General features: G+C 39.6%; 1 protein-coding gene across 1 annotated transcript; it reads right to left on the bottom strand.

Moving 5' to 3' along the window:
- Positions 1-2,802: 2,802 nt before the first annotated feature.
- Positions 2,803-8,649, bottom strand: mb (myoglobin). Its single transcript, XM_034188546.1, has 4 exons — positions 8,503-8,649; positions 3,780-3,892; positions 3,484-3,703; positions 2,803-3,141 (listed from the first exon to the last, which is right to left on the bottom strand). The coding sequence occupies exons 2-4, from the start codon at positions 3,860-3,862 to the stop codon at positions 3,001-3,003; spliced, it is 444 nt and encodes a 147-aa protein (XP_034044437.1). The 5' UTR covers positions 3,863-3,892; positions 8,503-8,649; the 3' UTR covers positions 2,803-3,000.
- Positions 8,650-12,075: the final 3,426 nt, after the last annotated feature.

Below are 12,075 nucleotides of genomic sequence, written 5' to 3' on the forward strand. Positions count from 1 at the left end.
AATTTAAGACCCCAACCCACCACTAATTGCAAAAAAAAAATGTGAGCTTCTCTTGTGAAATACCCCAGGAATAACATACTAAGAAGAGAAAACAATAGAAGGCATCAAAGGAACCAGTGAAACAACTGGAAATCTTGTACCTGTCATCGTAAGGACTAGCTAATTATCCAAAACCGCACCTGATTTCAGTTTCTAGTATTTCTAACAACACTACAGGTGTATTTGGATAGCATTTCAGTCCTTTTGATGACAGATACAAGACTTCCAGTTGGTTGACTGGTTTCTTTGATGTTCATACCGAATTAACATAAATTAGCATATTTCAGGCCCTTCCACCCCTACTCCCTATTTTTTGTATGTTATTCCTGGAGTATATCAGAGGAGAATTCCATATAAAAGTTTTTTTTCTTCAATTAGTGGTAGGACAAGTCTCAATGACTGGACTACAATCTCTCCAGTCATATACAGAGAAGCCTACAATTCCTTCAGAGTTGTTATGAGTCTTGGTGGGTTCTCTCTCACCATTCTCATTTTTGCATGGCCTCTCAGACTTTGAGAACTTCCTACTTAACTAGATTTCCAACACAGTACAATGCTGTTTGTTTTTTAATGACTGATGTAAATGAAGTACAAGACTTATTCAATGAGTTGGAAATGTTCATGTAACCATCCTCTGATCTTGTTTAAAGAAAACTAGCAAATTGATATACATGTTATACTAAAGGGAGCCATTACTTATGAAAACCCATCATCTTGGCTTTGATACATATTTCAGAGATTTGCTTTCAGTTTGAGGATATTTTATAAGTTTTGTGTTTGAAATGGCATAAACAAAATAAAATCTGTACAAGTCCAAGGGGGTGGATACTTTTGCAAGCCACTGATAAGTGTGTGCCTCATTTGGACCAAATAAGGTTGAAAATCAAATTCCTTGACATTTTCCAAAATTTCAGGGCCAAGCATCAATGACAAGTGTGGTAGTAATCAGCAAAAGGAGCTGGGAGGAGTAGACCAACAACTTTGGCCCTCATCACAGACCTTTAGCAAATTTAACTTAGGACCCACCTCCAGGTATGTGGTCAGATTTGATGCAAATCTGAGTGAAAAATTTGGCTCTTGCCCTATGACCACAATTACTGACCTTTGGGGAATTTAACCTTACCTGGGAATTCCCAAACCCACATCTATGTGGGTATAAGTGAAAAAAACCGAAACAAAATTTTGACCTTTTCCAACACAAACCTTTTGAGCACTATTCCAATGACACCCTTTAGCCACAGATCATGTTTTGCAGGAATCCACCAAAGGGCCTGGGAGAGGAAAGGGGACAAAGAAATTCTTCTCAAATTGCAGTCTGGTTTCTAGTTTGGTGGAACAGCGCCCCTATCCTCCTAAAACCTGGGAGGATAGGGGCACATTAAATATTTGTCTTTGGTCCCAGGAGGTTTGGGGTGCAGGTCCACCAAACTAGAAACCAGACTGTAATTTGAGAAATGTTTCTTTGTTCGCCTTCTTCTCCCAGGCACTTCAGTGGATTCCCACAAAACTTGATATGTTGCCATTATAGCCTTTGGTGAAAACATGCCACAGCAGGTTTTTTGTGTCCTTTTTTTTTTTTTTTTTTTTTTTAATGGAAAGTCCTTTGCAGTGGACAATGGGATCGAGCACTTACTGAATAATTCTTTTGAAATAAAGCTGTGAAACTCTTGTCCCGAACAGAGGACAAAAATGCATTGCTGGGTCTCAAGAGGCACATCAGTACAATTAAAGAGACAAACTAGAGCACTGCCCTGTTAGAGTGCAAACCTCCGCCAACACTAGTTTCCAATTCCACAAAATTTTCAAGGTCAAAATCCTGTTAAAAGTGGCTTTTCATAAGGTAAATAAATTAGATGTGATCAATGTCAGGAGTATGTATTTAGTTCATGCACTTGATTCAAAGGTTTTTTTTTGTTTGTTTGTTTGTTTGTTTGTTTGTGGTGTTGCCAGGTTGGGTTTTTTTTTTCAACTTTTTTGGTTTCTGAATTCTTTTTCAGCTAATTTTTACAGAACATCTCTGCTATGTACAATTTGTCATTGCTTTTTGGCACTTGGTTTCCGACTGATAACTGGAAGATAGACAAACAGGCATAAAATTGAAGCCTCCATCCAATTTTGGTGGTGTAGGAAAATCCATAACAGAAAAATTAGAGTAATTGAGGCACTTTTGATTGAGATATAATGCAAAATGTACACAAAATTGGCTTTCCAATATTCAGTTAAATTCTCCAAAAAATCCAAAATCCAGATCAGATCTGGATCAAACTTTGTGAGGTGACTATGAGTGCCAGTTTGCACCTCGCTTTCAAATATGAGACTGATTAGGGCACGTTTGATTAAGATATAATGTAAAATATACATTGAATGGGGTTGTCAATGTCCTCAAAATCTCTAATCTGGATCTGATCCGGATCAATCAATAAAGGATACCATCCTACATAACGCTTTCAAATATGAAATAAATTTGATAATTTTTGACAGATTTATGAATTTTTGACAATTCGCTCAATGTTAAAAGATAGGGATTTTTCCTGACTTTGACCTTGAAAATTGAATGAGGTCTTGCCTATCAGAATATGAATTCTCTGTAAAAATTTCATAACGATATATGAAAAATTGTGGGTTTCAGGCTGTTCACAAACAAACGGGAGCGAAAACATAACCTCCGCACAACTTTATTGGTAGAGATAATTAAAGATAAGCCAAGTTTATTACTGAGCAGTTACAAACAAAAAGACAAGCACAATCTTATGCTGTAGTTATAATGAAGAAGATAAGATCAACTTTATTTATGCCAAAGTAAATCCGCAACTGAACAAAAACTGCTTACTTTGTCGTTAACATACATCTACAGTAATGATTGGAGCACATTTACTTGCACATTATGAGCATGGAATTGTTCCAATTTTCTTAAGGCGGTTATTTATTTATTGATTGATTATCATCTTTGCCTTTGAGGTTTTAGCCATCGAAGCCAATCTCTCTGTAGTTGGCCTGCATGTCATCGACGACGATACCCAGCACGTCTCTGAGTGCTTTCTGCCCGGGGGCATCAAGGCCCGCCTTCTCCACCATAACGTCAACAATGATGTCAACAATCAGCTGAAAATAAAATAAAAAAACACCAGGTTGAAAGATACAATGTAATGGTCCCGCAGCAGTATTGAAAATAATTTTTTTTAAAGTTCCCAATTCGGAACATCCTACAGATGTTGTCAAAAGCAGCTGGACTTCTTTTGTTTAGAGCCATTTTGCCACTTAGGACCATTGGCGGTTTACCCCTAAAGCCTTCTCAAGTTTCTTTAGAGAGTCCAAGACAAAACAAAAGGAGTCCAGTTGTTTTCCACTAAACATCTAGACCTCTCCTCTGTAGGTTCTTGAGAACAGACGTGGGCATAATTAATTCAGAATGACAGGTTAGTTGTCCATGTGCACTAAACTCACCTTGAAATTCTCAATGGTGACCTTATGCTTGGTGGCGTGGCTGACAGACAGAGGTTTGAGGATGTTGGCGTGGTTGCCTTTGGCCTTCAGCAGTTCACCAAGTTTGGCGAGTACAGTGGCACCGTGAGCATTTATGTCTGCATTATTGTCGAGCTTACTCTGAGGTATGGTCTTAAATTTGGGGAACAGCTGCTGGGTGTGAGGATGCTTTTTGAAGAGACTGTGAAGAAAACAAACCATTCTTCAGAGGTCATGCAAAGCCAAGCAAGCAAAAGCGAATCACGAGAACCACTGACCGGGTCAGAACCAAGCCTCCATTGCCAGCAAGGTCCTGTTCAACTACAGCCCAGAACTTCAGAATGCTGTCAAAGTCAGCCATGTCGTGAGAAGGTAGAGGACTTGGAGAGTCCTGAAAGAGGTGAGTGAGAGATAATGTGAAGATGGACTGAAAATGCAGTGTAATCAGAAAATAGTCACAAAACGGTTATGTTATCCTGTTGTTCTAGTACATCTCATGTTTTATTTGGAGGTCTGTAGGTCAGGATTTAAAAAACAGATGCAAAATTTCAGTTTGCCAGAAGACACATGAGAGACTCAAGCTTACATCTGATCTGTATTCTTGTATGAAATCTGTTTTGTCCTTCAACATGAAGCTGTGACTGGCGGTAAAACAAAATTTGCACAGTGTAATTTCTCCAGTCACATCCACCAAAGCCTAGAACTTATTCAGAGTTGTCGTGAGTGTTTTGTGGCTTTCCTCACTCATTGTTCTTGCAGTTTTTTGAAGCCTGCCTACTCCAGACAGATTTACCGTACAGTACTGTAGTGGTTGTATTTAATGATTCAGGGGATGTATCCATCACCTGACTTGTCTTAACAAAACTTGCTGTAAAATACAATAGTCCATTTAAAAATAGCTGTAATTCCTAAAATGGTTAATGTGCATATTTACAGATGCAAGAGTACAAAAATGACCAGTGTCCAAGTTCTTTTTTTTTTTAATTAAACTCTTTGTTTATTCATTTTTCAGTTTACAATGCAGAACAAGAAAATAAAACACACAAACAGAACACACCACTTTACCAGGAGGGAGCGCTACCTGACTTCAGACAACTTTATTGATCCCAGAAAAGGGCAATTATGTTTATACTCCAATTACCTCAGACAAGATACAGCAATGAATCCACAATTATTACTTGTTTACCGTAATAATGGCACACATCAAAATTAAAGACAACACATATACATTTGACATTGTTTATGTGCACTAAATTTGAAGCAGTCCGTCATCCGAATTGAGGCAAAGTGGGTGAAGGCCGCTGCAACTGTAAGTCGTGCCGCCAGACCAGCTTGAGAGGGGACAAGGCCTGCCGCAGGGAGGGAGGGGCAGAGAGTGGTAAGAGGAGAGGCGGGAGCATGCTTTGGTCCATGTGTAAGTCTGTTAGTTTATTGTCCTTGTGGGTTGAGATAAGAAGAAACGAGATAAGAAGAATGGAGCCAAATAGTCTCACCAAAGCCTGGATAAATTCCTCTGGAGGTAAACAGAGGGCAATTGACCTTGATGCCTGTAATGTTGCAGCCGAGCAGTGAAAAACTCTTTTTTTATAGATCCACTCACTCAGCCAAATCCCAATTATAAATTAAGAATATTCCTAACTTTGAATTAAGAATATTCACCGGCCTCCGAAACCTTCAGCTTCAACTGCAATGCACGCATCAGCTCCAAGGTGTCATCCAATTTGCGTCTAAGTTCAAGAGTCAATGCAGTCTGAGAATGCACTGCCTTGCCGACCTCGTTAATCATGACGGACAAGCGAGGGGCCGTGGTTCTTGATGCCACCATCTTGCCAATTTTCCGGTAGATCAGGGCAGCACATAAGCCAAAAAGTACCAGCCCTGCTACCATAAGACCAAAAATGAATAGGTCTTCGACATCCTCCACAGAGAAAGGCGCCAAGCATGTCACACGCCAGGAACTCCAGGAGTCGAGGACATAGCCCGCAGGATACGTTCCATCTGGGCAGGCAGGATCCCCCGGTCTTGACCTTCTTGTAGAAAAATGGTGTCAATAGCGTTCAGAGACCAGCTGATCAATTCCATGGTTAATCCAATAGTAGTCCAATAGATCCAGAATCCAATATAGTTTTGAGGAATTCACAGTCTGGTGAAGTAGGGACTTGAAGGTTAAAGGCAGAGAGATAAGGGAGAGTGGAGGAGATGCGACCGCCCTCGTCGGAGTCCCAAGCTGAAAGTATCACAGACTTATTGATCTGATCTCATGACAACTGAAAACACATGTATCCGTTTGGACCATAATCTTGTACGGGTCCCTTCTTTGGTCCTGAGAGACAGAGTCAGTGTTTCCATGGACTATATCTCCTCTAGAATGTCCTGCCGATGATCTGGACTAGCTGGATCATATTCAGCCACTTCCTTGTAATTGTCTTTTTGCATGCAAGAATCAAAACGTGAAAGATAAATATCTTCAACTTGAAACATGACATTAGGTATCAAACCCAGAAGCACAATTCTGGGGTGTTTTGGTATTTTAAAAATAAATATATCTTCAGAAGATTGAAGAACTCTGTCCCGAAATGGTTGGAGTTTTGTACATGACCCAAACACATGAGAGCGATCAGCAATGAGGCGGCATAGTCCCCCATATTCCTTATCAATCTGGAATGTCTTGAATTTTACCCTTGGCTGAGCTCCTGCCCATACAGTGCATCTGGAAAGTGTTCGAAATTCTACTCACAGCACCCCATAATGACAACATGAAAAAGGTTTTTGAAATTGCTGCTAATGTTTTAAAAATAAAAAAGTAAGAAATCACATGTACATTAGTATTTACACCCTTTGCTCAATAATTTGTTGATGCACCTTTGGCAGAAATTACAGCCTCAAGTCTTCTTGAATGTGATGCCACAAGCTTGGCGCACCTATCTTTGGGTAGTTTTGCCCATTCCTCTTTACTGCATCTCTCAAGCGCCATCAGGTTGGATGGGGAGTGTCAGGGCACAGTCATTTTCAGATCCCTCCAGAGATGTTCAATCAGATTCAGGTCTGGGCTCTGGTTGGCCACTCAAGGACATTCACAGAGTTGTCCTGAAGCCACTCCTTTGATATCTTGGCTGTGTGCTTAGGGTAGTGGTAGGTGATGAGGGCCGAGCCACTGCAGGTTTTCCTTGTAACCAATCACCTCAGCAGGTGGGTTGCTGATGAGCTTCTCCACTGAAAATAAACACCTGATCATTAATGATATCACCTGCTGAAGTGAATGGTAGCAATGAAAACCTGCAGTGTCTCAGCTCTTCAGGGCACATGATTGCAACCTCCCTCCTTTCCCGGCTTAGAGTCATTGTCCTGAACTGTCTTCCCAGTCTGAGGTCAAGAGCACTCTGGAGCAGGTTTTCATCCAGGATGTCTCTGTACATTGCTGCATTCATCTTTCCCTCAATCCTGACTAGTCTCCCAGTTCCTGCTGCTGAAAAACATCTCCACAGCATGATGCTGCCACCACCATGCTTCACTGTAGGGATGGTGCCTGGTTTCCTACAAACATAACAACTGGCATTCACACCAACGAGTTCAATCTCTGTCTCATAAGACCAGAAAATTTTGTTTCTCATGGTCTGAGGTCCTTCAGATAATGTTGTTGTTGTTGTAGATGGCTCGACTCCGTATCAGTCTTTCAAAGCAAAAGTGTCGCTGCAAGATGTTTCAATGCCTCGCTTCACCCTGTGAAAAATAACATGACTCCCCAAATGAAGCTTCATTACGTCACACAAGTATTGGTGACGTGTCACACTGATTTTAATTCAGGGCGGGCGTTAACAAACTTTCATAGTGCTTACAACAGACACAATCCATCTATACTTTTTGGGTTTTCTGAGAGGAGAAGAGGAGTTTTGGTGTGTATTATTAGTATAGTTTCATCATTTGACAACCAGAGAGATTTAGGTCAGATTAGCATTAGATTAAAGTTAAGTTTCACTTTTTTATCCTTAAAAAGTAAATTTAGTGTAGTGCGCAGCAGGATGTCCAAAACACATGTACTACAACAAAGTGCCACCAGACACCCAGAGACACAAGACACTCAACAATAAAAACATTCCTTCCTCCCAAAACCAATATATATATATATATATATATATATATATATATATATATATATATATATATTTGATCAAACAAAGCGCCAGTCTCTCAGCAACTTCTCAGACAAAGGAATTCCGACGAGGGGCTGGACGACTCCTCCCACAAGGAGTGCTCACAGGCGAATGACGTCACCGACAGGCGTGGAAAAACTCACGCATGCGCACGAGGGTTCAAGCATGTCTGACGTAAAAACATATGACTTAAATCCATATAGTTTTTGAAATAAATAAAAGGACCTATACTTTATTAACAGACCTCGTATATATAACACAGACAAAAATGTCACCACAAAAACAGACAGTAATAAATAATACAGTATTTTAAAATCCTGTAAGAAATTTAAAAGCTGTCCATCCAATGAATTCAAATTCCTGATTAGCCACAGGAATAAAACAATCCCTGGTTTAGATAAACCAGGAAGTTTATGTGCTTTTCTTCTAAGGCTATATTCACATTACCACTTAAAGTTACCCGAATATGATTTGCCAGATGAATATTCTTAATCCTCTATACAAATCATTTATGTTTGTAAGATATATATTTATAAATCTGAATTCACCCTAGACACACACACACATACAAAATACCCCAACTCGTAATGTGAACGCAGCCACTGGTGATCTGTTTTAATTCAGTGACCTGAACATTTTGAATGACCCTTTTTTAAAATACTATTTTTATCAGTAAAAAAGAATTTTCTATTGGAAAAAAACTATAGAAGGATGAAGTTAAACATCATCCGTATTCATTCACATTCATCTGAGCTCCCCCCTCACAGCAGCATCGTCAGAGAGTTTGCATCGGCAAAAGAAGAATAATTGAGCAAAAAAAAGGTTAATTAATTAATAGAGCATCACTTACCAATAAAGCAGTGAAATGTCTTGTTTGTTTGCACCAAACTCTGACTTTCCCCCTTTTGCTGACCTTTTATGCTCCCTCTCTCTCTTGCTCATTTATTCTGCCCCTCCCATTCCTCTGACCTCTCACACCTCTCAGGGGTTTTCAGTCATGAAAGAAACCACAGAAGGCCTTATTTAAACTAATGAACAACAGCGACACCAGATACTACAGTATGAAGTCCTAGTGGTTTTAGCGCACACACGCGTGCGCACACACACACACACACACACAACTTGAATGCACTCAGTGTTGCAATTATCCGAGGTCTTATAAGGTGACATTGTTAAATTAATGTGTACACACAGCATGATATAAAGGCCGTCCATTTACCAGTTCTATGTAGACACTCTGCCACATGGTGGCAATAATTAGAATTAAAATGTCTGAGGTGTTTAAGATATGTCACTGTGTACCAAATTAAACCTCACCTTAGTAAACTAGTTGTCAAGATATGACGATAGACATTCTGCCCACTGGTGGCCACATTTTGAATTGAAACGTGCCCTTTATCAACTTTGTCCAAGGCTTTTGTGAGGTGACCTTGTGTACCAAGTTTAACGTTGATAGTCAAGTCTTTCTCAAGCCATCCAGATTCATGCAGACGCGCACACAAGGGTGAAAGTAATTTAAATCTTCAGTTAACAACATCATTTGAGGAATTACTTAAAATTCCTCAAAGTCAGGGTTGAGAAACCTTTCCAAAGTTAATGAGTAGGAAATCCATTTTCTGGTAGAATTTTCTTTCCTGTTAGCTTGATCTTGTTGGTAAGGATGCTAACACCATTAGCATTTACAGCAGCTGTCAGCAGCTGGAGGACATTAGGGCCAATTAAGCCACAATTTCTGAGGAAATAAGTGCATCATAATTTTAATGCCCCACCAAAGCAAAATCATTATGACAACCAATGCTTAGGCTTCCAAAATCTGATTTAATAAACACTGAAAGTCCAAAACCGAGGTTAGCCTGTTAGTTGAGGCTTTTCAGTAATAGGGCAGCACAGTCTTGTTTGAACCCCTGTGTGATATTGCGGGATTTGACCACATCTGGGGACAACCAGCACAAACATGTAAGAGAATCCCCGGGTGGATTGTGGGAGTTTCAGCACAAACCATTCAGCCTAGCTTGGTAAACTTTTAAACATACTTGTCGTCACCTAGCGGTCGTGCCGGTTGAAGATGTGCTGGTTTAAAATGGTTTCTGTTGAAACCCCCATCCTCTGAATGGTTTTGCTGTCACTCTCACACTCCACCTGGATATTAGTGTCTTCCCACAGAAAGCATCACTTCTAACAGATAAATGGTGTACTGTTTTGTTTCCGGCTGCAATCACCAAAGCAGTAACGAAAAGTACATGGTTTTTTTTCATTTACCAGTGGAGAAGGGAAGACGAGGCAAATGGGAGAGGTCATGTCGGTAAGTGTTAGCCTACACGGCTAACCGGAGTAGCTGTGTTCTCTCCCCTGCACAACCAACTCAACACATTTGAGCTCCAGTGGGTCATAACCAAACTCATGTCCACTTCCCATTGTCACTTTTTCTTTGATTTTTCACTTTGTTTGCATGTAATTTGACCAAAAATTCAGAGAAACTGCCATGTTTCTGCTGGGGACAGACGAGGGCTGTACATGGATGTAGAAAAATTGCGTCATATTTTACCCCTTTAGTGCCCGCCCTCAAACAAGACCGTGTTGCCCAGTTCTTAAGATAGGAGAATGTTTGGGCTTCATTTACCTCACCCAGGTTATGTATAGTCTCACCTATGCACCACCTCTTTACCCATATGTTTACCCTGGAGGGAGCACACACACACTTGGGGGCGCGTAGGGTACATTAAATTGAGGATACTTGTTTCTTCATTAAAAATGATGTCGTCACAAGATACTTTCAAAACCATTCATTTTATATCAGAGGCAAAGTATGTAGTAGTAGTAGTATCACTAAGGGCCCTTGGGCAAGGTCCTTAATCCCCTAGTTACTCCTGGTGTGTACCAAGTACGTTATATGGCAGCACCCTCACATTGGGGTGAATGTGAGGCATTATTTGTAAAGCACTTTGAGCGTCTGATTTAGATGGAAAAGCGCTATATAAATGCAGTCCATTTACCCCCTTTTTGGCTCTTCGGGACGGAAAACTATTAGGAGTATGGACCTACTTATTCAGCGTAACCATCGGATTTGCCAAAAATTTTTATAAGTTGGTATACGCTGGCTAAAGCTGTGACAGGCCCATAAGATTTTGGATTTTTCATATTGGACCTATAATCTACAAAATGTGAAAAAGAAGCAAACCTGAGTCCAATAAATGGCTGTCTACAAAAACAAACAAACAAACAAACAAAAAAACAAAGTTTGGCGGAGACTAAAGTGCATTGCACTTTTAACTTTTTTTTTATACACTCCCATCTAGTGGCCTCAAAAAAAAAAAAAAAAAAAAGGTCTGACTTATGAAAGTTTGTCATGTGTAAAGACATGTGGAAACTATGGGAATAGCCAGAAATAATTATTAAGGTCTGCCTGTGGAATTTTGGGTGCCCTTCACCCAAATCAAAAATGGATCTCATAAAACAGTATTAAGAGCCAATTTGCATAGACTATCAGTTTTATTGTATCAATAGACAAATTGTTCTTGGCAGCTGCAAAATATGGATTACTGGAAAATGCAGGTTTTACTACAGAAACCTTTGGATCAAATGGAGTTATCCATATTATAAGTCAGTATGTTCTATTTAATGCAAATTGCATACATGCACGTGATGTCTTTAAAAAGGGAATGCAGATTTCAACAGTCATCTTGGTTAAAAATAAAAAGTAGATGCTGAATTTGGCAACATTTATGCAGAGCTGTGATTCACCATAGCAATAAAATGCAGTAGCCCCAGCTTCTCGGTGCTAAAGCTTAAAAAAATAAAATAATAATTAAAAAACAACAGAACCCACACTGAATGATGAGGCTTTGGAATATCTATTGAACTATTTAGGATGGCAGAGCAGCAGTTTGGTTAATAATAATGTACAGTGTATTATTACTTAGCATCTAGGGCTCTATTGTTTACTGTTTTACTTATTAAAATGCACCCCCCTCCCCAGTCAAAAAAGTTAGTGCCGCCTCTGGAAGAAATGGCTGGAATGAAACCTGCATTCAAATTATGACTTGATTTCAAGACAAACAATGGTTTAAAAATACTTTTTGGGGCCACTTTGAACAGTTAGAATATGAGATATTTAATTAGGACCTTAACGAAAATATAGGAGATTCATTCACAATTTTAGTACAACCCCTAGCAATAATGATAGAATCACCGGCCTCGGAGGTTGTTCATTCAGTTGTTTAATTTTGTAGAAAAAAAGCAGATCACAGACATGACACAAAACTAAAGTCATTTCAAATGGCAACTTTCTGGCTTTAAGAAACACTATAAGAAATCAGGAAAAATAATTGTGGCAGTCAGTAACGGTTACTTTTTTTTGGACTCACTCAATTCTGAGGAATAAATTATGGAATCACCCTGTAATTTCATCCCCAAAACTAACACC

This window comes from Thalassophryne amazonica, chromosome 15, assembly GCF_902500255.1.
Source record: "Thalassophryne amazonica chromosome 15, fThaAma1.1, whole genome shotgun sequence".
Classification (NCBI taxonomy): Eukaryota; Metazoa; Chordata; class Actinopteri; order Batrachoidiformes; family Batrachoididae; genus Thalassophryne; species Thalassophryne amazonica.

Excerpts from the sequence above, each read along its gene's own strand:
- mb (XM_034188546.1), bottom strand. The coding sequence starts at position 3,862 with ATGGCTGACTTTGACAGCATTCTGAAGTTCTGGGCTGTAGTTGAACAG. Across the intron at positions 3,704-3,779 it reads GGAGGCTTGGTTCTGACCCG|TCTCTTCAAAAAGCATCCTC; the intron begins GTCAGTGGTTCT and ends TTTTCTTCACAG. Across the intron at positions 3,142-3,483 it reads TCACCATTGAGAATTTCAAG|CTGATTGTTGACATCATTGT; the intron begins GTGAGTTTAGTG and ends TTTTATTTTCAG.